Here is a 27,661-nt window from a genome sequence, read left to right on the forward strand (position 1 = left end):
AAATAAGCAGAATTCATTTCAGATCATATTTTTTTCAAACGATAGGATTAAAATAATCTCATTAAAATCAAAACAAAGGCATGTTCTCACATCTTGATTACAGTATTTATTTTATAATCCTGGCTCGATAATAACATCTGAACTTTTGTATCACAAATTTGCCTTTAAGTAACACATAACACACTTAGAACAGATTATAGATGGCCACAGCTTCTAAACACCAATACACTGATGTGAATGAGAGGCAAAAATCACATAGGAGCATCTATTAATATCTTCCTTGGTACTTAGCTTTAAATTTTAAAACTGCATAATAAGTAGAGGTGCCATAAAAATTTCATTTTTGAGATAGGAAACAAATACTATTCCTATCTTATAATTGCCTTTATCTGATTTGATTGGGTGTAGCTATTATTAAAAACAACCTTTAAATTTGTGGGAAAAATCAATACTTTGTATTCATTCCTCAAAAAGGCTCAACTGCAAGCAAAATGAGGAGCCATTATAAAATCATATTGCTAAGTATTACCTTAACTCACAATTCAGCTTATATAATTATATGCATATCACACTAACAATCACTATTTAATATATCAAGATACATTCAAAAGTATCCTTGGTTGCATTAATATCAGGCTAGGCAGCACTGAAGATTTGTTCTCTGGTCTTCTGGTCATTAGTATATAAAAAGTACCAAGCTATATGGTAATTCCAATTTTAGGGCCTATATCACAAAGCCTTCAGGAAACTAGTGGCCTCAGTGGAAGAATTTGAAGACTCAAAGGCTTGCAGTTAAGATAAAGTTATCATTAGCAGATCTTAGGGAAATAGGAATGCAGCCAGAATCATTTGACATTTATTAGAAATCAAGATTCATTAAATCATTTCTTTCAGAAAAAATATCTTTTACTTGTATATTTTCAAATGTTCTTTTTTTAAAGAACATATAAAATCAAGATATTTGTGAAAATAAACCAGTTTCAAGTACACTTGTTTCTCTTCACTTTTCCCCCTTCAAAGGAGTTCTTCTCACCAAGCACAAATATACAGATTTTTAAAGCAAAACAAACTCTTCCGTGCTAAATCTTTTTAATCTTTTCTTTTCATCCTCTGAGAATAGGTCTTCTTCTTTGGTTGTAGTAGATGTAAAATCATAGTCTCTGGAATGACCATTTACAAAAGTAAATAAGGGATATTTCTCCTTAGAAGAAATTTTCAGCATCTGTAACAGAAAGTATAGAAAAGTCCCTTATTGAATGCAGTAATGCACAATAGGACCACAGGATGAAATCTAATGCTTTAGCCCTGAACTTCTCATAAGCTTCTCTCCTATACATTTATCCAGAGCTGTTGCTACCTCTTTCTGGCTAAAAATCAAAAGTTGATCAACACCGTATAGTTTATTTATAGCTAAATAACTGCTCCATTAGGACTAGACTATCAAAAATTGGGTACATTATCATTCCAACACTCCCACCCACCAGTAAGTCTTCTGGTCACATTAGTTTGAAGACTTACTAGAGAGTTAAGATTTATCATCATTTGGTAGTAATAGAAGTAACAGAATGAAACAAAATGGTATTACAACCATAGTAATGTATTGTGTTACCATAACATAGAAAAGAAGCTTTAAACTGAATCAGAAGATCCATTCTAACTCAGCTCTACAACCTACCTTGATGTGATCTTGGACAAATCACTCTACCTAAGTATCATCTACAAAACCAAAAGGTATCCAGACTCCTTACTGCAGAGAATTATTAAGGTGACTAAAAGCAATAATAAAGTTTTTTTTTTTAATTAAGTTTAGATGGGCCTCCCTAATGGCACAAGGGGTTAAGACACAACCTATGAAGCTATCTGCAGCCACTGCAGCATTAGTTCTATCCCCGACCAGGGAGCTACACACATGGCGCAGCAGACCTCTCCTGACTCGCCCGCTGCTCCCCTCAGCAGTGTATTTCAGTCAATCTGCCTGTTCTGTTCCCCACTCTGTCTCTGGTGAATCCTCTCACCCCCTCCACACACACACACCTCTGGCCTGTACCCTAGTTCTTGTATAAAAAAATAAATAAATCTTTAAAAAATTAAGTTTCAACTTTTCAAATATTCCTATATCTGAAAAATTTTTTTTGCAATAATCTAGTCAACAGGAAGAATAGTGTTTTTATATATAGCCATCACCCACACTTTACATAGCTTCCGAAGTTCAATTATATAACTTGGAAGTCAAAAAAAGCAAAACCTACAATTTTGTTGGACACCAACAACCTTTATGACTTCTGTCAGTTGGGATTCACTGACAAGCCAACAACCCATTCTAAATTATTATAAATGCTCCTGTTAAACAAGTTCTATTTAAAAAGCCATTTTGGGCCTCCCCTGGTGGCGCAGCGGATGAGCGCTGGGCTGTGAAGCTGCCCACAGCCCCAGTAGCGCCAGTTCAATCCCCGGCCACCAGCGAGGGTCCCACATGGCACGCAGACTTCTCCTGCCGCGTCCTCTGCTCCCCTCAGCAGTGTACTTCGGTCCTTCTGCCTGTTCTGCTCCCCGCTCTGGCTCTGGTGAATTGTCTCACCTTCCTGCGTTTCTGACTGTGCCCAGTGCTTGTATAAATAAATAAATAAATCTTTAATAAATACATAACTGCCACCAAAAAAATAAATAAAAAGCCATTTTAAAAATTAATAAAAAGTTTTGAATGAGAATGTTCTGATAGAAATAAACTTTTCTGCATGTAACCAGAACACATAAGGAGGATTCTGAGAAGTTCAGACTTACAGAGGAGACTGCTGAAAAAAATATCAACAATACTCAAATATCATTAATCATGACCAGTTAAATATACTTTTTTTTTTTTTAAGAACAATTTCAGGGATAGAAACTAAATTCTAGCAAATACCAATATTCAAGAGAAGGACTATCAAATTCTCCCAGGCCAAACCTTTCCTACTAGTCTCTGCCCCACACCCTGTAGACAGCAGTCTGTACCCATGTGGTCCATATTCACCGCAGTGGAGCAAAATTTTATGTAGGAACAGGAGGTTCTAAAGTCGGCCCATAATGTGAAAACCAAATGTAGTCAAAATTACCTTCCAAAAACTTCTGAATTGTTTAAAGGGTGCTAGCCATAATTTTGTGTATACAAATCTGTTCAATAACGTATAAATACAGTATAGAGTTCACAAGGGAAAATACATTCCTATTGTTTTATTGCAAGAGTTCATGTTTAAACTAAGTGAGTTAAATATGCACTTGATGTTACCACCACTCTTCCCCCTCACTACTCACTCTTAAATCCCCGTGACCCAACTTTTATCCATCATGGTACTAAAAATACTGCCTTTTAGTCCTCAAGTAAAATGGTCTTTTATTAGTTCCTGTTCTCTTGATATTTCTACATAAATAAATACTGCCAATTCTTTCTTTCTTAAAATATTCACCTTCCTTGATTTCTATAATATTTTACATTCCTGGTTCACCTATTTGCTGGACTATTTCTTCTCTATCTCCTTCACTGACTCCAGCATTCCAAAATGCAACTGAAGAATTTTGTTTTAGAATATGCTGTTTGAGCCAATGTTGCTTTACAATATTGTACATGTTTTAGGGGTAGAGGTCACATCTCTACAAATGTTTATAATCACACAAATGCTTATAATCACACACCACCAAAGTCCCCAAAAAACTCCATTGCAGTTCACTGTCCTCTCTGCTCACAAACTCCCCCCTTCCCTTCTTTATCCACCTGTGTTCACTGCAGCACTATTTACCAATAGCAACACTATGGAAATAGCCTCAGTGGCACAATGACAAAATGCATGTGCTAATCAATTGATTCTCTACTTTCTCTATATATTCTCTCTTACAAATATTATGTGTTCAGGGCCTCCCTGGTGGTGCAAGGGGTTAAGAACCACACTATGAAGCTAGCCTCAGCCTCTGCAGCACCAGTTCGATCCTGGCTGACCGGCGAGGGTCCCACATGGCACAGTGGACCTCTCCTGTCTCGCCCGCTGCTCCCCTCAGCAGTGTATTTCGTCAGTCTGCTTCTTCTGTTCCCTGCTCTAACTCTCTCTGGTGAATTCTCTCACCCTCCCGCTCAGCTGGCCTGTACCCCAGTTCTTGCATAAATAAATAAATAAATATTTAAAAAAAATATATTATGTGTTCACAGTTTCAAACATTTCTCTGTTAGACTTTATTATCCTTATTTTACAGATGAGGAAACTGACGGAGCCAGTGGGTTCTGTTATAACCACTATACCATTCCTCCAACAGTCAGGGGAGGCATGTGCAATATCAACTCAAAATTAGAATATTTCTTCTTCCCAAAATTAGCTTCTCTTCAGACTTCTCTATTTCTATCACTGATAACATAATTCTTGTTGATTAGTGGTTTATGTAGGTTGCATAATCTGAAAAGAAGTCAGACAGAAGAGAAGAGCACTACAGACAGAGACATCAGCTAGTACAAAGGCCTACGATGTCAGCACACCTAGCATGGCCAAAGAATAGAAGGCCAGAGTGATTCAAGTTGGGTAGAGAAAAAAGAGCAAGAGTGCTACACATACTTTAGGTTTCACTGTCCCCTTAAACATTCCATCTCATATGTTTATGAGATAACATTCTCTCAGAGTTTCTGCTCATAATGTTGCTGTCATCTAGTCACCCTTCATACTATTTTCCCTAATTGTATAAACTGTCAGTCCTTAAAGTCCCAGCCCGAGTCCCACTGACAAGTATCTCAGTCTGCATTATTACTCCTTTCCTCAAAGTCCTATAGATTTGTCTACTGTAGTGTAAGAATTATAAACACAGACTATGGAATTCAGTCCCAGTTCAAAACTTGATTGATATTTATAAACTGTGTGACCTTGGGCAAGTTATTTAACCATACTGTCTCACTTTCCTTAGCTATAAAATGTCAGTATTGATAGCATCTATCTCACAGAGATGTTGTGAGGATTAAGTCAGTTAATGTATATGCAAAGTATGTAGAAGGCTGCCTGGTATCTAACAGGTTGGCTATTATTTTTATTGCCATTATTATTATTATGCCATTAGTCTTCCAGCATTTGCTAATTTATTAATACACTCTTGCAAGTCATTTATCTTCAATAACCATTTTATGTCTTCCCAACTAAACTATAAGACCCCAAAAATCTTAACAGGAATCAAAGTTTAGGAGGATAGGTGACAGAAGAGCATAAGGGAATATGGTGATAGACTATGGGTGCTCTGTGGCAGGGGAACTACAGTGACTACACCTGCGGGGAGAAATCATATATTGTCCAAAAATTAACAATGGAAGAGAAAAGTTACTACATTTAAAAATTTAAAAACATAAAAGAAATCAGAGTTCCCATTATTCAATCCCATGAGTAAAAAAGGCCTATGAAGGAAAAATATTCCTCCAATTTTACATGGAGAATAGTTATTAGAAGGAAGGGAAATATAATATGAACATAAACTAGAAACACTAAAGTGTTTTCAAAGAGACATTTTTTTTGATATTTTATATAATTCTTACATCATTTTTCATCTTTGCACAATGTATGCATTTTCATTATGGTTATATTCCTCATACAATTGCACGCACCCCCCCCTTATTTTGACTCTACTCGTTTCTCTCCCCACCCCTCCCTCCCCTCCCCATAGTGTATCTCTGGTTTATAGTTGCTTGTTGATTTTGATTTTTACTTTGTATTGATTAGTCTTTTTCCTGGTCTCTTATTTAAGTTTTCTAAATTCCTGCTATGAGTGAGACCATCCGGTATTTTTCTTTTTCTTTCTGACTTATTTCGCTGAGCATGATCCCTTCTAGCTCCATCCATGTTGCTGCAAACTGCATGTATTTATCTTTTTTGAATGCTGAGTAATATTCCATTGTGTATATGTACCACATCTTCTTGATCCACTCATCTATTTTTGGGCATTTGGGTTGTTTCCAAAGCTTAGCTATTGTAAACAGTGCCGCTATAAACATAGGGGTGCAGGTGTTCTTTGGAATTGATGTTTCTGTGTCCTTTGGGTAAATACCTAGGAGTGGAATTGCTGGATCATATGGAAGCTCTATGTTTAGTAGGTCCAGAAATCTCCACACAGCTCTCCATAGTGGTTGGACCAGTTTGCACTCCCATCAACAGTACAGGAGAGTTCCTTTTTCTCCACAACCTCGCCAACATTTGTTGTTGCTAGTTTTTTTAATATGTGCCATTCTCACTGGTGTAAGATGGTATCTCATGGTAGTTTTGATTTGCATTTCCCTGATTTCAAGTGACATTGAACATTTTTTCATATGCCTGTTGGCCATTTGCATTTCCTCTTCAGTGAAGTTTTTTTTTAGCTTTTCTGCCCATTTTTTGACTGGATTATTTTCCTTGGGGTTTTTTTTTTTTTTTTTTTTTGAGTCTCATTAGCTCTTTAGTGTTGTGTGCAAAAATTTTCTCCCAGTTGGTGGGGTTTCTCTTTGTTTTGGTTATTGTCTTCAAAGAGACATTTTCAAAAATAGTGATGGGTATGGGAAATTTTGTACAACAGAAGAAAATGGGAATAGACTCATTACATGAGGGTAATTCCTACTCAATATAAGAAAAGCTTTTTTAACAATAAAGGCCTGTCCAAAAATGAAAAAAGACTTTCAAGAAAAGTAATTAGTTCACCGTAACCTGAAATAAAAATTCAATAGTCAACTAGCTGGACTATGGATTGATGTATAAATAGGAGATTGTGTAGTATAGTGTATATGAACACATTTTCATTGTATTTTTTTTATTGATGGAAAATTATATTACAATATTATACAAGTTTCAGGTGTGCATCATTGAAGATCAACATGACCAATACATATTCTTAAACAGTTTTAGGTTTGAATCTCAGCACTACCATTTGTTACTGTGACCTCTGTGAAAGTAACTGAACTTTTGAAAGCATTAGACTCTCATTCTAGAAAATGGGGTAACAGTAGTTTTCTCAGATTTCTGCAGATTAAATGAGATAATGTATATGTAGTGCTCAACACGATATCTGACAATAGTGAGAATTTAAAATGTTACCTCAATTTCCAGATCTCTCTGTACACCAATACCCCCCGCATCCCCACCGCCCAGGGTAGATGTGAAAGACACGAGGGAGGGAACTATGAAACATACATGGGAAGTGTAGACACAGGAAACAGACATCTAAAATCCTTGGAAACAGAAGGGTACTTAGCATTTTCAAGGAGGCTAGGTGGTTGGACTTGAGAACAAGGGGTTGGCAGCTGGACATAAACCGTTTGTAATAATGGAAGATATTTTTAGACTAAAAAGACTATCTTAGTTTTAGTTGACTTATGACTGACATTTAAAGCAAAACAACTGAAGGAGAACACCAACATAAAGATGTGAGAACTAAAAACTATTATCTGGGGTATACCAATACTAAGATGCTGGAGAGGAGAGCAGGCAAAGGAGACTTGAGAACTAAATAGTGAAGAATGAGAAAAACTAAGAAAATTTGTTGCCTGGAAGCCAAATAAAGATGTGGAAAGATATTCAGCTATGTTAAATGCTAATGTTGGGATAAATAAGATGAAGGCTGAGATGCTGCCAATGGGATTAACAATATGGTATCATCAGTGACCTTGAAAAGGAGTTTTGGTGGAGTAGTAGGGGTGAAGGGACTCAAATATTTGTTGACTAAATGAATTGCCACATAAGTGAACTATTAATTTTCTCCTAGAGACCTAGGGATAAAACAGACTTGCCTTTGAACGCTCCCCTTCACTTGCACCCCCAAGTCCAAGCAACTGCATGGTCCTATTGTTTCTACTTTCACAAATTCCCTCAAAATAGTTCCTTGTTTGAAGAAGGCATAACAAATCAATGAAAAAAAGGTTAGACTTCTAATAAATGATACTGGTCCAACCAGTATCATGTTAAAAAAGTTATTCATGTTAAAAAAGAAAACAGATGCCTACCGGAAGACATACAAAAGCTCTAAATGTGACATTTAAAACTTTTGAAAGATGAAGGAATGTGAATGTAGGTCACAGTTTATGACCTTTGGTTATTAAAGATTTCTTTAACACAAAATTCAAAACCCATAAAGAAAGAGATTTACTCATTTGACTAAAATTAAAGACACCATTACAAGTGAAAAATAGTAGCCTAAAAGAATATTTACAAGACATATAACCAACAAGTGGTAGCATCCAGAATTACAAATTTGAAGTGATTTCCTTCAAATTAAACAACCCAATAGAAAAATTGAGAAGGGAAATGAACAAGAAATTCTCAGAATAGGAACCAACTGGGCCTGTAAACCTTCTGACGAGCATCAGGGAAAGATAGATTAAAATTACAGAAAGATACTATTCGTATCCAAAAGATTGGTTAAAAATGTAAAAGTCTGGGCCTCCCCTGGTGGCACAGAGGTTGAGCGCTGGGCTGCAAAGCCGCCCACAGCCTCTGCAGCGCTGGTTCAATCCCTGGCTGCCGGCAAGGGTCCCCCATGGCGCGACAGACCTCTCCAGCCTCACCCGCTGCTCCCCTCAGCAGTGTATTTCGTCAGTCTGCCTGTTCTGCTCCCCGCTCTGGCTCTGGTGAATTCTCTCACCCTCCCGCACTTCTGACTGTACCCAGTGCTTGTATAAATAAATAAATAAATAAATCTTTAAAAAAAAATGTAAAAGTCTGACAAATCATGTACTGTAAAGCATTGGCAATTCTCATACATTGCTTGGTATGATCACTTTGAAGAGATCTGATAACATTTAGTAAACTGACCCAACAATTCCACCCTAACTATCTAGTATAGCTTATGTAAACTAAAGTGTTACAGGTGCATAAAGAGACATGAAGTAGAATGTTCTTATTACTTGCAATTAGAAAATAAAACAACCCAGATGGCCACTAACAAAAGAAAATTTAAAAGCAAGCATATTGTTGAGCAATTTAAATGAATAAGTTAGATCAATGTGTTTATAATCTCTAAGCCACAACTGAACAAAAAAGGAAGTTGCAGAGGATATATATATATTTGTATATAAATATGTCATTAATGAAAAATTTAGCATGCAAAACAACATATGTTGTTTATGAATATATAAAATATATTAATTTAGGGTAGTGATTGCCTATCCAGGGATAGTCAGTGTTTATCCTACACTGGGAAGGAAGGGGAAAGGGAGCACACTTCCACTATATGTATTTCTTTTTTCTTAAGCTCATTGTAGCACATGGATATTTATCATAACATCCATTTCTGCAGGCTTGAAGTCAAAAGCTAACTTAATAAAATTAACATATTGCTCAAGTACAAAGTTCTTCAGCCTAGTATTTGACTCTCTACAATATTATTCTAATTCCCTTTTCTTTGTATCAAAGAAATCTTTAATTATTCCAATTCCCTTTCCTCTAGTAGTGTTTCCTAAGCCTTGACTATTTATATACCTCCCTCATTACATTTGCTATGTATGCCATCTCTCCCTTTACATTGTTTGATTATGATTATGATTAATTAATATCTCCCCTTTCATTGTTTTTAGCCTGAATAGCCTTATACAAATCTATAATAAACAGAATTAATATTTAAAATTTTTTGAACAAGAATATGAATAAGTAAGGCAGGACTAAAACATTTGTCCTTGTGCCACCTAAAAACATCAAGTATCACATTTTATCTTACAACAGTGGTTCTCAAATTTGGTATACAAGTCCTTGGGAGAATTGTTAGAATGGAGACTCCCAAGCGGTGCCCCTCGAGATTCTGATCCAGGCAGTCAGAAACCCTGCCCGATAGATAGGTTATATCCTTGGCACCTAACAAATTGGACTATTTGCCATTCTCTAGACAAGCTCTACATTTTCCTTTTCCAATATCTTTCCTTTTGTTATTTCCTGTACTTGAAGAACCATTTCTTCTCCCTAAGCCAATAGAAATTAAGACTGCTCTTTAAGGCTCATATTAAATATCACCATCACAATAAAGAACTTTGACTTGGATGTGACATCTCTCTCATTTTAAGACTATTCCTTCCCTTATCAATTTGTTTCTATTTCTGTATGGATGCTTATCATATTCAATGTAATATATGTCTACTTGTCTCATTTCCCCTCCTGGACTATAAATGTTACTTAGGGCAGAAGCTTTATACATTGTTCAAAAGTAGGAATTGTGGCTTTCAGCATGACAGTTAATCAGAACTTGTTGGACTGAGCTCTGCTAAACAATGAATTATTTTATTAACACCCTGAATTTTTATTAACATTTTAAAATCATAGAGCATAAGGCATTAGAATATTAATTCACACAGTATTACAAATGAAACATGAGACTCTAGATTTATTTTCAAAATGAGAAAAGTGAAAATATGTACTATAGAGAAACAAATAACTTGTTTTTTATTTTTAAATTAAGCTGTCAAAAAATAAGTTTAACTAAAAATACCAAAGTCAATTTAAGAAGGAAGACTCCTTTACTTACAACCTTCCAGGCAAAAGTAAATGATCAAGTTATTATTAATTGACACTAAGTTTTTGATACTGCTACAAAAAGCTATTAACTTAAGAATAACACTATTATTAAAGCATAATTAATTGACTCTGGAAAAATTCTCTGTACCACCAATGACATTTCAATATGGTTTCTTTTTAACGCTGTGTATTACTCTGATGCATCAAAAGCAACAATTTCTAAGTATTTTTTCAGTATAAAGAGCATAATAACTATCAGTATAAAAAACACAAAAACTATGTTTTAATCAGAAAACATCAACATACAATTCATTTGTAAATCTTATTTTTTCAGTTTGGTAATAATTTGTTTCTCTCTAGAAGGAGATTACCTTACTGTATTAACAAACTTATTCAACCTAATAGAAAAGCGATAAAAACAGAAATGGGATTTTTAATGGAAAATGTTCATCAATATCAATCTATAACACAATACCATCTGGATTTGTATATTTTAACATACACATGATACTTCATAAGACAGAACTGCCAAACTAAAATATACAAGTATACATACTAATTTCAAGTAATAAGAGAGCAGGAAAATGGAGAACACATATTTAGTTATGTTCTCTTGGCTTCCCAGTTGAAAAGGGAGAGCGAGAAAATGACAACTGTGAGAAATGAAGAATAAGGAAGAGTTCTCACATATCTCATTTTCTCTTCTCCTCATTCATTTTTCTGTCATGTTCCTGTTAAATTTCCTCTTTTAAATGGCAGGTTAAGTAAACTAAACTGAACGTATATGAAACTTTTTATTTAACTTTTTCTTTCTATTTTCACATAGTTAAAATGAAATTTCAACTACATCCATTTTCCTGAATAAAATTAACTAAAAGTAAAGCAGTCATAAGGTACTAGTCTATCTGAGCTCAAGCTAAAAATTTCCAAAAATGATTATAGTATTGGTTTGCCTTACTATAAAATGATAACCTTAACTATTGATACTAACTAATAAAGAGGATCATCCAGTTATGCTTACTTCCTAAGTAATCTTTTTTGATTTTCTAAAGTACTAAATATAGACAGACCTTAAGGTTCTATAAATGCTTTGGCAGTACTCAAGGATCAGAAAATGCAGAAGTTTAAAGATAATGAGAAAGAGTTAAATAAACCTATTTCAAAGATTCTATAAGTAGAATAGATCAGATTAGACAAGCTTATTGGAAGGTAACAATATAGCTCATTTGATAAAGCAGTTCTGAGAAATCCAAAAATACCATTTCTCTTTTTAAAAAAAATCAAAGAAGCACTTGAACTAACAAGAAATAATGCACAATTTGGCTTGATCAAATACTTCATTAATTTTTTTCTACCCCCTAAGGTATTGCCCTTTTAAAATCCTCTTCACATAAAATATAATCTAATTGCTTGCACATGCCTGCAGTTTGCAAAGGGATTTCTATTTCAACAGTGCCACCTAGTGGAGCAATTAACACCTTTCATTGGTTACTAGTTGCTTTCATTTCCTCTCAAAGACTAGGAATCCCCAAATAGTTTTATTTTTTAATTCATAATTTTACTAATAATATTAACACTCAAGGACTATTTTATAAAAAATGTAATTTTCAGATTTTTTTCTTATGATAGGCTATCTCTAATAAAAATTAGATTAACAAATGCCATTAATTATATTATAAATAAAAGTATACCTTGGTGATTTCTTCAGAAGCTCGTTTGAAGTCCTGAACATTTCGGCAATAAAATCCTATTGTACAGCTAGGATCCATTTTTCGAAATGACATCTTTTTAGGAGAAGGGCAGTGGAATGTCTGTAATTATAAAAGTCTCTTTAGTATTTAGTTTTATGATGGATTTATACACATATTAATATCACTTAATTTTAAATCTGCTATCTACTTATTTTCAAAACTATAAAAATGCTTTTCAAGGGGTGTTTTAGTTTATCCTATGCAGATGGTCCATCCCACTCTCCCAAGCTGTAAAACATGAGAGGCAACAATGTCCATATTCAATTCACCAAGTCTCTGCCTTATGTGACATTAGTGCCATTCTGCAAAAGAAAGTGTGTCCAATGTGGTATGCATTTCTAACATTTGCTGAAAGGAAGAAAAATGTCCTACTCAAAAAGAAATGAATAAGCTAGCACAGGTTTATAATCATCAGCCATTTCTCTAAAAGTGCAATTAACTCTGTTTTGTTAGAGATTTTTTAATGTTTATAAGCCTTCAATTAGCATATCAAGACTTTTTAACAAATACACATTCATGTAAATGTAGCACAGTGACAAGAAAAGAGGTCAAATGGAGAGGGTTAGCAATTAACATAATGAGCACAGAATTGCAAATTCTTCCAACTCACTCTTCTTGCTTTAAGTTCTTTGCACCCATACAAGACTCAGGTAAAACTATTCTAGTATGGTCCCCTGCCACTCTCCTTAGGAGTCCTTCTTTCCCGTTAGTTCACTTTTCTCAAGTGCTCACAGAGCCACAGATCTTTTTATAAAGGGCTGGAATAGCTGAAAAGGGGGCAAGGAGGCCACTCCACCCTTGCTAATGGGATGTGGTTTAAAATAGTAGTTTGATATCTTTAGCAAGTACAAAATTAGAAAAAAGAGCAGAGTACAAAGCTAATCACTCCAATCTCCTTTCAACACATTCTGGTACTTTATTTAAAAGATATTTTTTAACTGCTTGAACACTCAATATTGCGTGCTTTAAGATTACTGATGTTACCATGTGTTTTTGTATGTATAAAAAAGTTTATGTTCTAAAGGAGAGTCATAAAATACATATTCATACTTGATTATCTTTGCATAAATAAACTCTAAGGACATACACAAATTAACAACTTTAAGGGAAAAGGAGAAAACAGGGCAGATGGGAGATAGGTGTGTACAAGATTCTTTGTTATATATTTTATATTCTTGAATTAACAAGCTCAATTAAGAAAAGTCTGGGGTGAAGTTGAACCCATAAAATTTAATTTTCCTAACATTCAATGCCTAAAACTAAGGAATTTTAACTTAAAAGTATTAAAATGTAGAACATAAGCTTTCATATTTTTGATGTTCATGGTGAATCAATCAAAATCACCCTTTTCTCTCCCCATACAACCTAGTGATCCAATTAGTATCCCGTATTTTTATCAAGATATACAAAATGCTTACATTCAAGCTGCTTTTTGTTCCTTATAGAGAATTCAATCATATATTAAATTCAAATCCAACATCACAGCAGTAGATATAAACCAAGCAAAATTATCTTCAAAATTATAACTTGTACAAAATGTTTAGCTAGCACTTAAAGAGTAAGATCCAACCTAACTAAACTGGAACCTCCAAGATACTAATCAACACAAGTATAGTTCTATTTGGACTTTTTCTAAAATTGTCTTACCGGTTTTAATTATAAAGAGATATTAAAAAGCCATCTGAAATGGCATAGACGAACTAAGTAAACTTATTAGTTAACAATATATATAAATAAGTATGTTGGTATAAAAGCCACAGAGAGCTGAAGGTAATATTTACAAAAAAAATAATCTAGACAAAGTATCTAAAGATAGGCATTTATTTGCTGATCCTTCCAAAACCAACAAGGAATGTTTTTCAGTTTTCACTAGCTGGAGATACAGAAAAATGGCCAAAAGTTTATACAAAACCCAACCAAGTATTTTTTAGCTCATTATGCTAATGCATGAATTTAAATTTCATAAGAACCAATAAGACTAAACCAGAATAGGTTTAGTGCTTCTTCATGGTATTGCTTTAATTGTCATAAATAATAATGACAAACACTAAATTGCTATTAAGGATGTTTGATAGCTAGTTTAAAATCATTCACAAAAACACAGATATAAATCTCTAATCACCGAAAATGGAAACTGCTACTGGGTGTTACGACGTGAGTACTATGACTCATCTTACAGAGGCATATCACATCATTTAAACTTAAAATTACATTTTGTTCACCCAAGAATATTCTGAAATCAAACCAATTTTCATTTACACCTCAGAATCATTTCTGTTTCTTACAGAACAAGTTAGACTTACAAATATTCTCCATAATGTTACTGGCTCTGTCCACTTTGTCATCACTCTTTGAATTACACACTTATGGTTTCTTTTTTAATTTTAAAAATTCTGTCAATTAGTAAGAGTAGCAGCTTCTGTTTCACAAACACATTTCAGGTAATGTTCACTAGATACCCTTTTGTAACAGTGAAAATATTTTCTGGGTGAGTCAATTCCCATTTAATTTCATTTTTTCAATACATTATTCATTCTTATCTCAACCACTATTTATTAGGTACCTATTAATGCTAGGAACAGTTCTAGGTTTATATTTGAATAAATTTTATTATCCTAAACATAACAAAACAATACTAACACAAATATTTTTAGGTGAAATTATGCTATTTTGGTGATTTACAGATGGTTTCCTAAAGACAGAGATAACCTTAGTAAATAGTACTTCGTACGAACTGTAGTTCACATGTGTAATTCATCAAGGGTACATATTCATAGAGGGTACATTTCTACTAATGAATTCACTAATCCATTTATCTATTCATATCAAATCATTCTAATAGCTCTAATACCACTATTCTCTGAATTGACTAGGACAGATTAAAATAGTCATGACTATATGAAACTTGAAAGTTGGAACGGAGGGCCCATGAATCAGAACAGACTAAAATGTATACTAAGGTTTTTCTTATTTATTAGTAGAATATTAAAGAAAAAGAATATTACCTTAATAATAGAATAGAATTTGGTATTTGTTAAGAATTAGTACAAATCATTCTGAAAATATACCATAAATAACATGGAACAATAGTCTGGTGTAGGAAATCTTAACTAATTAAATGTATGTATGAATGTATATACATGTGTGTATATGTATATATGTATATGTATATGTATATATGTATATATATGTATATGTAGATAGATAGATAGAGCGATAGATAGATACACATTTAAAATTTTAAAAGTTCCACTCTGGAAATAGAGGAATTTGGGCCTCCCTGGTGGTGCAAGGGGTTAAGCACCACACTATGAAGCAATCCGCAGCCTCTGCAGCACGAGTTTGATCCAGGGCCAGCCAGGGAGAAACCCACATGGTGAAGCAGATCTATCCTGTCTCACCCGCTGCTCCCCTCAGCAGTGTATTTCAGGCAGTCTGCCTGTTCTGTTCCCTACTCTGTCTCTGGTGAATCCTCTCACCCCCCGTGACTCTGGCCTGTACCCCAGTTCTTGTATGCACAAATAAATAAATCTTTTAAAAAAAAAAGAAATATAGGAATTCAACACCATAAGAACAACAACAACAAAGAACAACAAAAGCTATATAATCTGCTAAATATCTCCTTTAATCTCAAATATTTTAATAGCACACTACTTTTTTTAAATTTTCATAATTCTGTAGTATTCAGGATGCTTACTTGAAATATCAGGATTGCCAGCAATATATTTACATGGAATTGGATTAAAGAGCTAATAAGATTTTAATTTTTCCATCTATTGATCAAAAAGAAACATTCATCAAAAAAGTTACTGTCAAAGATTATTTTAATAATTGAGGTATAAGGGTATAAGGGTGATTTTATCATGTATACATAATTCATTATATCAATCAGCTACAAAATCCTGATTGCATATAAATACACAATCTATACACACAACCTATTATTAACCTATGGTTAATAATAGAGGGTAGTTAAAATACGTCCACTTAGAGCATTTTAAACTTAAAGTACGACAGAAAATAAAAATGTAATTTTATTTCTGTACAAAGATTATTTTACACATTTTTATATTCTCACAGAAGTAATTTCTATATTATACTCTCATAGGAAAAATAGGCTAAATATTCTAGGGTAAAACCCTGCATAGAAAAAAATTAAAACTCTACACCATCTCAAATATATGACATCTATAAATGTATTTTCTTGGTGTTCCAATGTATACAAAATAAATGACTATGTGCATTTAACTTAAGAAGTTACCTAATTTCACTACATTCTATTTTACAAACTCTCTGAAAACCATTTCTTCTTTTTCATCTCACTATCACCTTACTTCAAGCTTTTATTGACTCACTCATGAAGTGTTGCAACACTCTCCCAATAATGAGTTGCAACCTTTGTAATATTGATTGCATAGGCATAATCAGAATATTTATCACCTGGTATCTTTATAGAGTCTCTCAAAATCTCAGATGAATAGTGTCTCTGTACTAACTAAAATAATTATCACCAATAGTCTTCTAATTTGTCTATTTTCGATAATAGAGAAACACAAACAATTTTCCCTCTGAATTTCAAATATCTACTTTTTTAGGCAGTTGATTTGGCACAAATACACTGAAAATGGAACTCAGACATAGGAAATCAGTGTCCTAAGAACATAATGCAGCAGAAAGAGAATTGCAATATGGTCCACATAACACAAGTCTACAATGCCTCTCAATATCAATCTATCAACTAGCAGATATTTATTAAGATTTATATGCAAGATACTATGAAAGAAAAAGTAGAAAACAAACCTGACCTCCGGTCTTTACTTCAGTTGAAGTACTGGTTTATAAAGGATACTAGAATGTTTTATAATTTCTTTATAAAACATCTTTTGAAACCAGACTTTAATCTACTTGTCCATCTACTTTCATTATCTACCTCTTAAAGACCATTAGGTATTAAGACTAGCTAACAGGGCCTCCCTGGTGGTGCAGCAGGTTGAGCGCAAGCGCTGTGAAGCTACAGTCTCTGCACTGTGACTTCTATCCCAGGCTGGCTAGGGAGCAACCCACATGGCGCAGCAGACCTCTCCTGTCTCGCCTGCTGCTCCCCTCAGCAGTGTATTTCAGTCAATCTGCCTATTCTGTTGCCCATTCTGTCCCTGGCAAATCCTCCCACCCCCTGCAACCCTGGCCTGTACCCCAGTTCTTGTGTATAAAGAAATAAATCTTAAAAAAAAAAAAGACTAGCTAACAAGCTATAACTAAAATTAAGAACGAGACCACATATCCAATTTGTCAAGCCCTTGAAAATTAGTGATCCATGCCACTCAAGTGATTAAAATTATTTTAAAAATCTATAAAAGCATCAATTGGGAAAACAAGATCCAAAACCATATAATAATTATATGGCTCATTTATGCGCTGTCAAAATTTTCTGAATTAAAATATTGGATCACAAAATAACCCACATAAAGGAAAAGAAGAGGTTGAGAAATCAAAGTTAAAACAAACATTTAAAAAACTAAGCTCTTGAAAACATAAGTAGAAGCTAACATGTAATCACTACACTTAAAGCTCATAGTCTCCATAAGTCACTTTGTCACTCTAATCCAATTCCATCACCTTTTTCTTTTATCCCTGCCTTTCTTCTTTCTTAAACATTCCCAACATTAAAATTCTTCAGCACTGTTCAGCTCTATATTTCAAAAATTATTAGAGTGTTGATCATTTATTTTGGTAGAGTTAAAGAATCTACCAAGTTAGAGACAAAGATAAATGAAGAAGAAAGTGTATTATAAATTAAAATCCAAGCTAATTATTTGGCCTTTGACCACTGTGTTGCCTATGGCTTTATAAATCAGTAAAATATTGATTATTAACTTGAAATTATAATACCATAAAAGCACAGTTGTTAAGCACATCTCTGAATAATTAAGAGTTTGCTTCATATAGTAAAAAAACAGTACCAGCTCTTTATCCATAGTACCTCAAGAGGGAAATCCTTTATGCTGACATCTACAAAAGATTGGCAGTAATGAGGATCCATGTAAATCAAACTGTCATCTACAAGGACAAAACAGAAGACAAGTAATTCAAAAAACACCTTATTATTACACTGCTTACAATCCAATTTCTATGTAGAATAGCTGAAAAAAATCTGGGAGTAACACCTTGCCAGACTGATATTCATTGACTGAAACAAAGGTTTGCACAGGACAGATTAACTTTTGCATAATCAAATATGCTTGTATAAGCAGAATTTTTATAAAGTGATGAAACTGTCATTTAATTTTTGGTGATAAAATTACTTTCACAAACACACAATTATATTCTACAGTTTGCACATGAAAAATGTATTGTACTACTTTGTCCTGACAGGAAGAACATATTGCTTGTCATTTTATCATCAACTAGCACCACTAAAACTGGTAAAAAGTAAATATGTAAATAGCAACTGCCAGAATATGGCAGCAATGTCTTCTGAAGTTTAGTGAAACCAATAAATTATGCCTTGTTTATGCAATAACAGAAATTAAACATACATTTTACAGAATCCAATTATGTTGTGGACCAAATGACAAATGAGTGGCTATGGTAGGACAGATGAATTTATAAGGTACTCATTTCGCTCAGTTAATCATCCTGTTTCCAGATGATATCATATTAACTTTCTGACTTTTAAAAGAAAACAATGAAAAAATATATTTTACTAAATCACTAACCTTGAAATCCAGCAAAGTAATATGACTGTTTAGGTTTGCCACCAATAATACCCACACAATATTCAAGGCTTAAAATACCCTGCCCAAAAAAAAAATTAATTCAGATTTAGAGATGAGACAAATGGTAATTACTCAAAACAAACCAATTTTGTACTACCAGTATTAGTAATTCCCAAGTTCGTTAGCACCAGTTTTATTTTCATTACATTTGCTCCCATGTTCTGACATCCTTTTGTCTATGATCACTCAACATTTACATGATGAAATTAAATATTCTGATCCATACGTCATTACAACATTAAACAATTACTACGTGCTAGATACAGAGATAAACACATTACCATCTTAAGGCAATAAAATTCCTACCAAAGTCAAAACACTTGACCTTTCATAAGCTGATACAGTCTTATCAAGATCAATGTAACACTTTCATCAGGCTAAAAGCTGCAAGTAGTTCTTAGACCTTGTTACTGTTTCTCAGTGAAACTTGAGTGTTAAGAGTCCAAAACTAAAAACCATTTTCTAATCAACAGCAAATCACTTGACAAATTGTTTATGATACTTCATTTACACTAAATAATGAAAACAATTTAATCCAAGGAAAATAACTATTATTGTACTTAAGGCTAACTAATTTTACTAATCACCTCAACATCTGTTGACACCTCAAATCAAAGACACCTCAACATCTGTTCTAAGCAGAACTCTATTTAAGTTGGACCAAATAATCCTATACCTTTTAAAAAAATGTCCAGTGCAGTCAAGTAAAAACTTGTCTAGTGGAATCAGTATCTTGTCAATAGTTTATGCATTAATTTTAGCATATATTATGTTAGAAAACACAGGGATAAAGACATTTAAAACCACAAAAGTACTAAACAATAATTATTCTCTCAAATGATAGGCTGTTTTGAAATCTAGAAGATATAAAAATAAAGACTATATGAATAAAGACTTTTCTTCCTTAGCAATTAATGAAATCAAACTTAGCGTTCACTAAGTTTTTTCAAACTTAGTTTCTCAAAAATAAAATGTTTTTCAGAAAATACTGTAAAGAGTAAAAAATTCCCAAAACTCACAATTCATCATTATTAATATCTGGGGAATACTTTTCTTGACATCTCTGTATATTATTTATATTCACTAGATTACAAATACAATTTTAGGTATGTGGCATCATACATTGTATGCCATTGTAACTTTTGTCTCTCATATCATAAACATCTTTTCCTATCAAAAAAATATAGACCTTTATTATAATATTTAATGGACATAAAATATCCTATTTTATGAAGATAATAAAATGTGTTTTAAAGTCCCCATTATGGATATTTAAGTTGTTTCCAAATTCTCATTATTACAAACAACCCTCTAAAGAAGATTTTGTATCATGGGTTAGAAGAATTAATGTTGTTAAAATATACATCTTAAATAAAGCAATATGTAGATTTAATACAATCCCTATCAAAGTTTCAATGGAAATGTCTTCAAAAAAATAAACATTACTGAATTTTAGATGGAACCACAAAAGACCCAGAGTAGCCAAAGCAATCTTGACCAAAAGGAAGAGGAATGGAGGCATCATGCACTGAGACTTCAAACTATATTACAAGGCTATAATAATCAAAACAGTATAGTATTGGCATAAAAATTGACACACAGACCAATGAGATAGACTTGAGTGTCCACAAATAAACCTTCATTTATATGGACAGTTAACCTTTAACAAAGGAACCAAGAATATACATGGAGAAAGGAAAATCTCTTCAACAAATGGTGCTGGGACATGCAGAAAAATTAAACTAGATCACTTTCTCATACCATACACAAAAATTAATTCAAAATAGCTTAAAAATTAGACGCAACACTGGAAACCATAAAATACACAGAGGAAAATATAGGCAAAACACTCTACACCATTGGGTCCAGTGATGTCTTTGGGTATTCTACTGCAATAGCAAGGAAAACAAATGCAAAAATAAACAAATGTGGTATGGTAATAAGCTTGAAAGGGTTAATCCTTTATCTCTAAATCATATGCAATGTTGTAAAACAATGCAACTTCAATATAAAAAATGGGAACTACATCAAACTAAAATGCTTCCGTACAGCAAAAGAAACTATCATTAAAACAAAAAGACACCTTACTGAATGGGAGAAATTTTTGCATCTCACTTATCCAACAAGTGGCTTATACCCAAGGTCTATAAAAAACTCTACAACTCAACAAAAAGAAAACAAAGAACCCAATCAAAAAATTGGCAGATGAACTAACTAGACACTTCTCCAGACATACAGATGGCCAATAGATACATGAAAAAAATGTTCAACATCACTTATCATCAGGGAAATGCAAATCAAAACCACAATGAAATACCACTCACTCCCATAAGAATGGCCCATATCAGAAAGACCAGAAAAAACAAACATTGGTGAGGGTATGGAAAAAAGAAACCTCAAACACAACTGGTGAAATGTAGACTGGTCCATCCCCTATGGAACAGTATGGAAGTTCCTCAAAATATGAATATTAGAGCTACTGTATGATTCAGTAATTCCACACCTAGGTATCTACCCAAAGAATGCAAAAACACTAATTAAAAAAAAACACATGCACTCCTTTTGTTCACTGCAGCACTATTAAAATAGCCACATTATAGAAACAACCTAAGTGCCCATGGACAAACAGTGGATTTGAAAACTATGGTCTCTACACACAATGAAATTCTACTCAGCTGTAAAAAAAGATGAACTTTTGCTATTTGTTACAACATGGATGGAGCTGGAGGGGACTGTGCTAAGTGACATAAGTCAGAAAATAATAATAAATAAGTTAGAAAAATACCAAACAGTTTCACTTATATGTATAATATACAGAAACAAAGGAATTCACAAAACTAAACTAAAACAAACCCTAGCCAAATATCTGCCTAACTGAAGCTACTAGAGTAGGGACAAAGGAAGGAGGGGGCCCAATGGTCTATGGTAAAGGAGTACAAATACCTTCGTGGCAGATGTGGTAGTGCGGTGACATATATGTCAGGAGGTGTGACCCTATCCCAAAATCACATACAGTGTTGTAAAACAGTGTGACCTCAATTTAAAAAAAAAAGAATAACCTTGTATATTTTTAGGCTTGTGAAAGTATCAGTTTTTTTTGGTAAGGAGAACTGCAACTAAAAGAAGTAAACAACAGAAAAGGCAGATTAGATTAAATTTTTAGAGTTTACTCAATAATAAATTAAGATGAAGTTACACCAAAAAACCCTGATAAGTTATTTATCATTAAGGATTCTATTGTTTTCATTCTAAATAAAAATCTGTAACACAATTAGATTGCCTTCTTTTAATCTGAGGCAATCTGATCAACTGAAACACAATGTCTGTAACATAGGGACTTATGAGGAAGTGAAAATTCTAAGTCCCACATAGTTGGAAAAAAGAAATATATATAGCAAGAATCATGACTGAGTATCTTTAGAAAAAGAATGATTCCAAGAAATAGAAGAATTTGGTTCTTGACATCTGTATTTCCTTTGTAACAGACTAGAGCAGATTTAGTAATAATCACTTAGAAGCGAATGCCACCACATATAAGAACCTGTATCTTGAGAAACTTGAAACACTTTTCAATTTCTAAAAAGCTTTCTTCACAGTTATCTAGTGGTGAGAATTTATTGAGCTGTATCCATGATGCAATAAATAAGACTGAAGTAATCAGTCAAAAGGAAAGTCCTAATTTGTCTTGCTGAAGAAGAAGAACATATAGGATTTTCCTCATTCCAGGTCCTTTAAAAAAATAAATAAATGAGTAAACCTCCTGTGGTAAAGGCTGATAAAACACCACACCAAAGTTCTTTCTCCTCAGAGGATGTAGCAGGAGATGATGCCATCTCTGAAATACCGTGGAACTCCCTTGATTAAAACATTTGAAAAATAGAAGTCAATGATGAATTTAAAGTGTATAATGTACAACTGTTTGGAAAGAAAAAATAAAATACAACAGTTGTTGAAGGAAAAGGAGGAAATGGGGGAGGGATAAGGTAAAGAGGAGAGGGGGAGGGGAGGATGAAGATGGATGTGAAGAAAAAGAGGAAGAGGAAATGGAAGAGGAAGAAGAAACAGAGAGAGGCATAAGATTTTTAAGGCTATTAAACACACTAGTTTTACACTTCTAGGTGAATGCCTCTTTACACGCTCTCATTTTGACTACTGCCCCAATTATCTTCTGACCAAGCTTATCACCTAGAATATAACCTACTTCACTCAGCCATTTCAGCCATTTTTTATCTGATAACTGAAAAATTATAATGTCTCAATAGTCACTGCTCTCTCATTTTTGTGGACTACAATGTAAATTAAATTAGAAGTTCAAGGAAATATTATTTTTTTAAGTCCATATTTTAGGGAAAAATAGGAAGTTTGTAATCTCTAACCAGGTTGTAATCTGAACTCAAGCAAATGACTTAACTTCTTTCTGTATTTTCTGTTTTATAAAGACAATCCACTTCTGAACTATTGTGAGGACAAAATGAGACAAATGTGAAATTTGAAAGTGCTACACAAATATGAGCAATAGAAGCCTCCCTGGTGGTGCAAGGGGTTAAGCACTGCACTATGAAGCAATCCGCAGCTTCTGCAGCATGGGTTCGATCCCCGGCCAGGGAGCTACCCACATGGCGAAGCAGACCTCTCCTGTCTCGCCTGCTGCTCCCCTCAGCAGTGTATTTCAGTCAGTCTGCATGTTCTGTTCCCCACTCTGTCTCTGGTGAATCCTCTCACCCTCACGTATCTCTGGCCTGCACCCCAGCTCATGTATGTATAAATAAATAAATCTTTAAAAAAAAAAGACATAACAAATAATTTGATGAGTAACTTCTAATGCTGGTACAGAGGATTACCTTAACAGCTAACTATGATTCATTATAATACAGGTGCCAGCCAATCACTCCAGTACATTAGGCAGTCCTGCCATCTAAAAAACACTTTTCAATACCACCAAACAGCAAAGTCCTCAGCCAAATTGGCTACAGCCATCTGCAGCCCATTCCACCAGAAGGATAGCTTGCCTAAATGAATCAGTTCTAAAATTGTCTCACATCTTCCCATGCTCCTACAGAAGCAGAGGGAATTCGGTTTACATTTGTTTAGAATCTGGAGACATGACAACATGCCAGAAGTCCCAAAACCCCAATGAATTCAAATTATGAAATGGTTCACAACTTTTCACATCCCACCAATACTACTACTAAAGAACTCACATTAGAAATCAAAACTCCATTTTTATCTAGGAAATTTTTATTATTGATATATCATTATTAATAGTAGTAACAAGTGTGCCTCCAAAATTTTAGTAATTATTAGGAAAAGCCAATAAGCAGCTAGAAGACTTCTATATACCATGTACTGAAAACGGCTACCCTAAATTTTTAGATCATCACAGTCTAGCCTGAGTATGTATGTTCTATCTACATACACAGCGACCACAGTATGGGAATAATGTTTCATGTGAGGAAAAAATTATTACTAAATAATAAAATACAAATCTAGACTTTATTTCAAGCTTAATATATGCCATAACACTCCACTCAAAGGAATTCCATCTTTGATTTTGAAAAAAATGAGGAATTTTATTAAACCTATGAAAATAATATAAACACTATAATCTCAGTCATAAACTAAATAGCTCAAAAGTTAGTTTTGTGACAAATTGTTTTGATGGCCAGAACAAGAAAACGCAATTAGATTCTTCTGTAAAAAGAATTATGTGTTCTGAAACAGATCAGGTTTTAAGTTGTAAATATGAAGACAGCAAAGTTGTCATCATTTCTGACTATATAAATAATCATTATAACTTTTTATTGACCTTATGGTGGCACAGGATTTAAGAGAAAATGCAGCAATAATAGAAAATCAGATTGTTTCAAAAATTAACCAAATAGAGGCTTAATGTGTATTTTATGAAAAAAGCAAAGGTATATATTTTTTAAAGTCCCAAGTAAGAGTATGGAACTGCAGACAGTTTATAATTATTGTTCTGGGCATGGTTCCTTCATTAGCTACAAAGGATAAAAGGCTGTTCAGTTTGTCACAGAACACTGTACTCTTCAAATCACAACTGATCTTGTAATATTGAAATTTAAACTCTCTAAAGTCAAACTTTAAAATCTACAATTACATCTATCACTACTCAATTAACAAAAAAAGACCGAAAACCTTTTGTATTTTTCATATTAGTTACACCGCCTTTAAAAAATCGAGCCCTTATCTCATACCTTTACAAACTCTAAGTAGTCGATGTTGGTTCTTTCTCCACCAAGTCTAACTGGAACTAGAATAATCACCGCTTTGTCATCTGTATTATTAGAGGCCACGGAAGTGCACTGCTTATCAATTACATCAGAACTGTAAACTGAGAAAAACATAATGAATATGTATTAAAGTTTACAAAAAATGACTTTCAGAAACTTTTTTACCCTTACTCCTCCCTCCTCGCACTGGTCAGTCATCTGATCTCACTTCACTATCAAGGGCTTAACTAGTTAAAAATACTTACCTACCTCACTTATGTATTCAACAGATACCTGATGAGCAGCTTCTACATTGCATTGACATATCAGCAGTGAGCAAAATGGAAAAAAATCATAGAGCATATACTGTAATACAGCGAACCATATAATAAATAAGTAAAATATAAGATACATAAGATGATAGGTGCTTTGAAGAACAACAAAGGTAGAAAGATAAGTAAATAAAGTTGAAAAGGGAAGCAACATAAAATAAGGTGGCAAGGAAGGTCAGAAGAGAAACCAACATTTGAGTCAAGACTTAAGAAAGAAAGAACCAGGGCCTCCCCGGTGGCACAGTGGTTGAGCGCTGGGTTGCGAGGCTGCCCGCGGCCTCTGCGGCGCTGGTTCGATCCCCGGCTGCTCCCCAGCCACTGGAGGAGGGCCCCACATGGCGCGCAGACCCCTCCTGCCGCCCGCTGCTCCCCTCAGCAGTGTCCTTCGGTCCTTCTGCCTGCTCTGCTCCCCGCTCTGGTGAATTCTCTCACCCTCCCGCCCTTCTGACTGTACCCAGTGCATGTATAAACAAGCAAACAAATAAATAAATAAAACATGCCTCTAAAAAAAAAAAAAAGAAAGAAAGAACCAAATAATCCAGATATCTGGGGGGAAATCATTCCAGGTAGAAAGATCAGCAAATGCAAACACCTTCAGGTAGACGCATAGGTACCATGTTTCAGGAGCAAGAAGCTAGTGCCTCTGGAAGGAAGTGGGCAAGGTCTATAGGAGCAGGAAATGAAGTTAGGAAATAAAAGTTATAAATTGAGGGATAACCAAGACAGATCATGTGAATTCTTATAGGCCATTGTCAAGACTCCAATTTTTACTTTGAGCGAGTTAGGAAGCCACTGAAGAGTTTCTTTAAGGAAAGGCATGGCTGATTCACAATTTACCAGTCTGGTTCCTGTGTTGATGATAGATGAGGTGGGGAAAACCAAAAGAGAAAACAATTAGAAGGCCATTGTAGGAATCCAGCGAAAGATGATAGTAGCTTGAACAAAGGCAGTAATTGTGAAGGCAGAGAATGTCAGGACTGATATGAGGTCATGTGGGGGTGGTGAAAATTGATCAGTCTGAAGATAACTCCCTAGTATAGTAAACATAAGATGTGAGAGAAAAAGGGGAGTCATGGCGATATGAAAGGTTTTGGTATAAACAAACAGAGTAAGAGATGCAATTTACAAAGACCTAGAAGACTTCTGGAGGGGAAATATAGAAAGGAGGATTGAGAATTCAATTTTAGACATGCTAAGTTTGAGACAACTATGAGACAAGCAAGTAGGGAGGATAGGTAGGCAAATATGAACCAAAAAGCCTGGATTTGGGGAGAGGTTCCGGATGGACGTATACATTTGGGAGTTGACAGTATACAGATGGTTCTGTAAAGCCAAGAGACCAGATGAATTCAAATCTGTGTGCACAGAAAAAAAAAAGCCTAAAAAAAAAAAAAACACAGCAACAATTTTAGGGTTCAGCAAGTTAAGGAAAAGGCAGTAAAGGAGACAGTGAAGGAGTGAATAAGAAGGTGGAATGGAAATCGGTTAATAGCGTTCTAGACGCCGAGTAAACCAAGTGTTACAAAATGGAGGAAGTGGTCAATTGTCAGATGCTGCTGATACATTCTGTGATATGAGGACTGAGAAGATTAAGCAAGATTTAATTCTTCATAAGAGCTGTGGAAAAGAGGGTATAAGAATCTACATGGAATATTCAAAACAAACAGGAAGATTTGGTGGAAGCAAATTATATTGAAAACTTTGTTTTGTTCAACAAAATAGTTTATTCAAAACTTACTTTACACCCACACTCCCTGTCAGTTTAACGAAACACTTCTGTTCTTCCACAGTTGGCTGATTAACAAATTCTGCCATTTGTACCCTAATTTTTCTCTTTAAATTCCAAATTTAGATTATAGGCTATTAAATTCTGCTTATCAGCTTCCCCATCTCCTATAGTCAGTCTAAACCAAAGCTACAAAAATGTCATAATGGTTTTTTCCACATTTCAATTTTATCATCTCACTTTCTGTAAATGCCTCAAAAATGACTTCTAATTATAAACCTTTAAATTTCCTCACTTTTCAAAGTTCAGCATCTTTAACTTTCTGAACTAGAATGCCCTCCAATCACATGAGTTTTCCTTTCACAGATGTCACCTCACTCAAATAA

At 34.1% G+C, this 27,661-nt stretch overlaps 1 protein-coding gene across 4 annotated transcripts in view; it reads right to left on the reverse strand.

The window, feature by feature from the left end:
* Window positions 1-839: 839 nt before the first annotated feature.
* Window positions 840-27,661, reverse strand: part of ATG4C (autophagy related 4C cysteine peptidase) — a 66,874-nt gene continuing 40,052 nt past the window's right edge. For all 4 annotated transcript variants that reach the window (XM_054690819.1, XM_037498325.2, XM_037498324.2 and 1 more), the window contains exons 7-11: window positions 25,203-25,339; window positions 18,928-19,006; window positions 18,192-18,268; window positions 12,152-12,271; window positions 840-1,222 (exon numbers count right to left, since the gene is read on the reverse strand). In XM_054690819.1, the coding sequence (XP_054546794.1) occupies window positions 1,055-1,222; window positions 12,152-12,271; window positions 18,192-18,268; window positions 18,928-19,006; window positions 25,203-25,339 (581 nt within the window). In that variant the 3' untranslated portion in view covers window positions 840-1,054. The remainder of the gene's footprint in view (window positions 1,223-12,151; window positions 12,272-18,191; window positions 18,269-18,927; window positions 19,007-25,202; window positions 25,340-27,661) is intronic.

The sequence above is a fragment of the Talpa occidentalis genome, unplaced genomic scaffold, assembly GCF_014898055.3.
Source record: "Talpa occidentalis isolate TD23 unplaced genomic scaffold, MPIMG_talOcc4v2.1 talOcc4.9, whole genome shotgun sequence".
NCBI classification, from domain to species: Eukaryota; Metazoa; Chordata; class Mammalia; order Eulipotyphla; family Talpidae; genus Talpa; species Talpa occidentalis.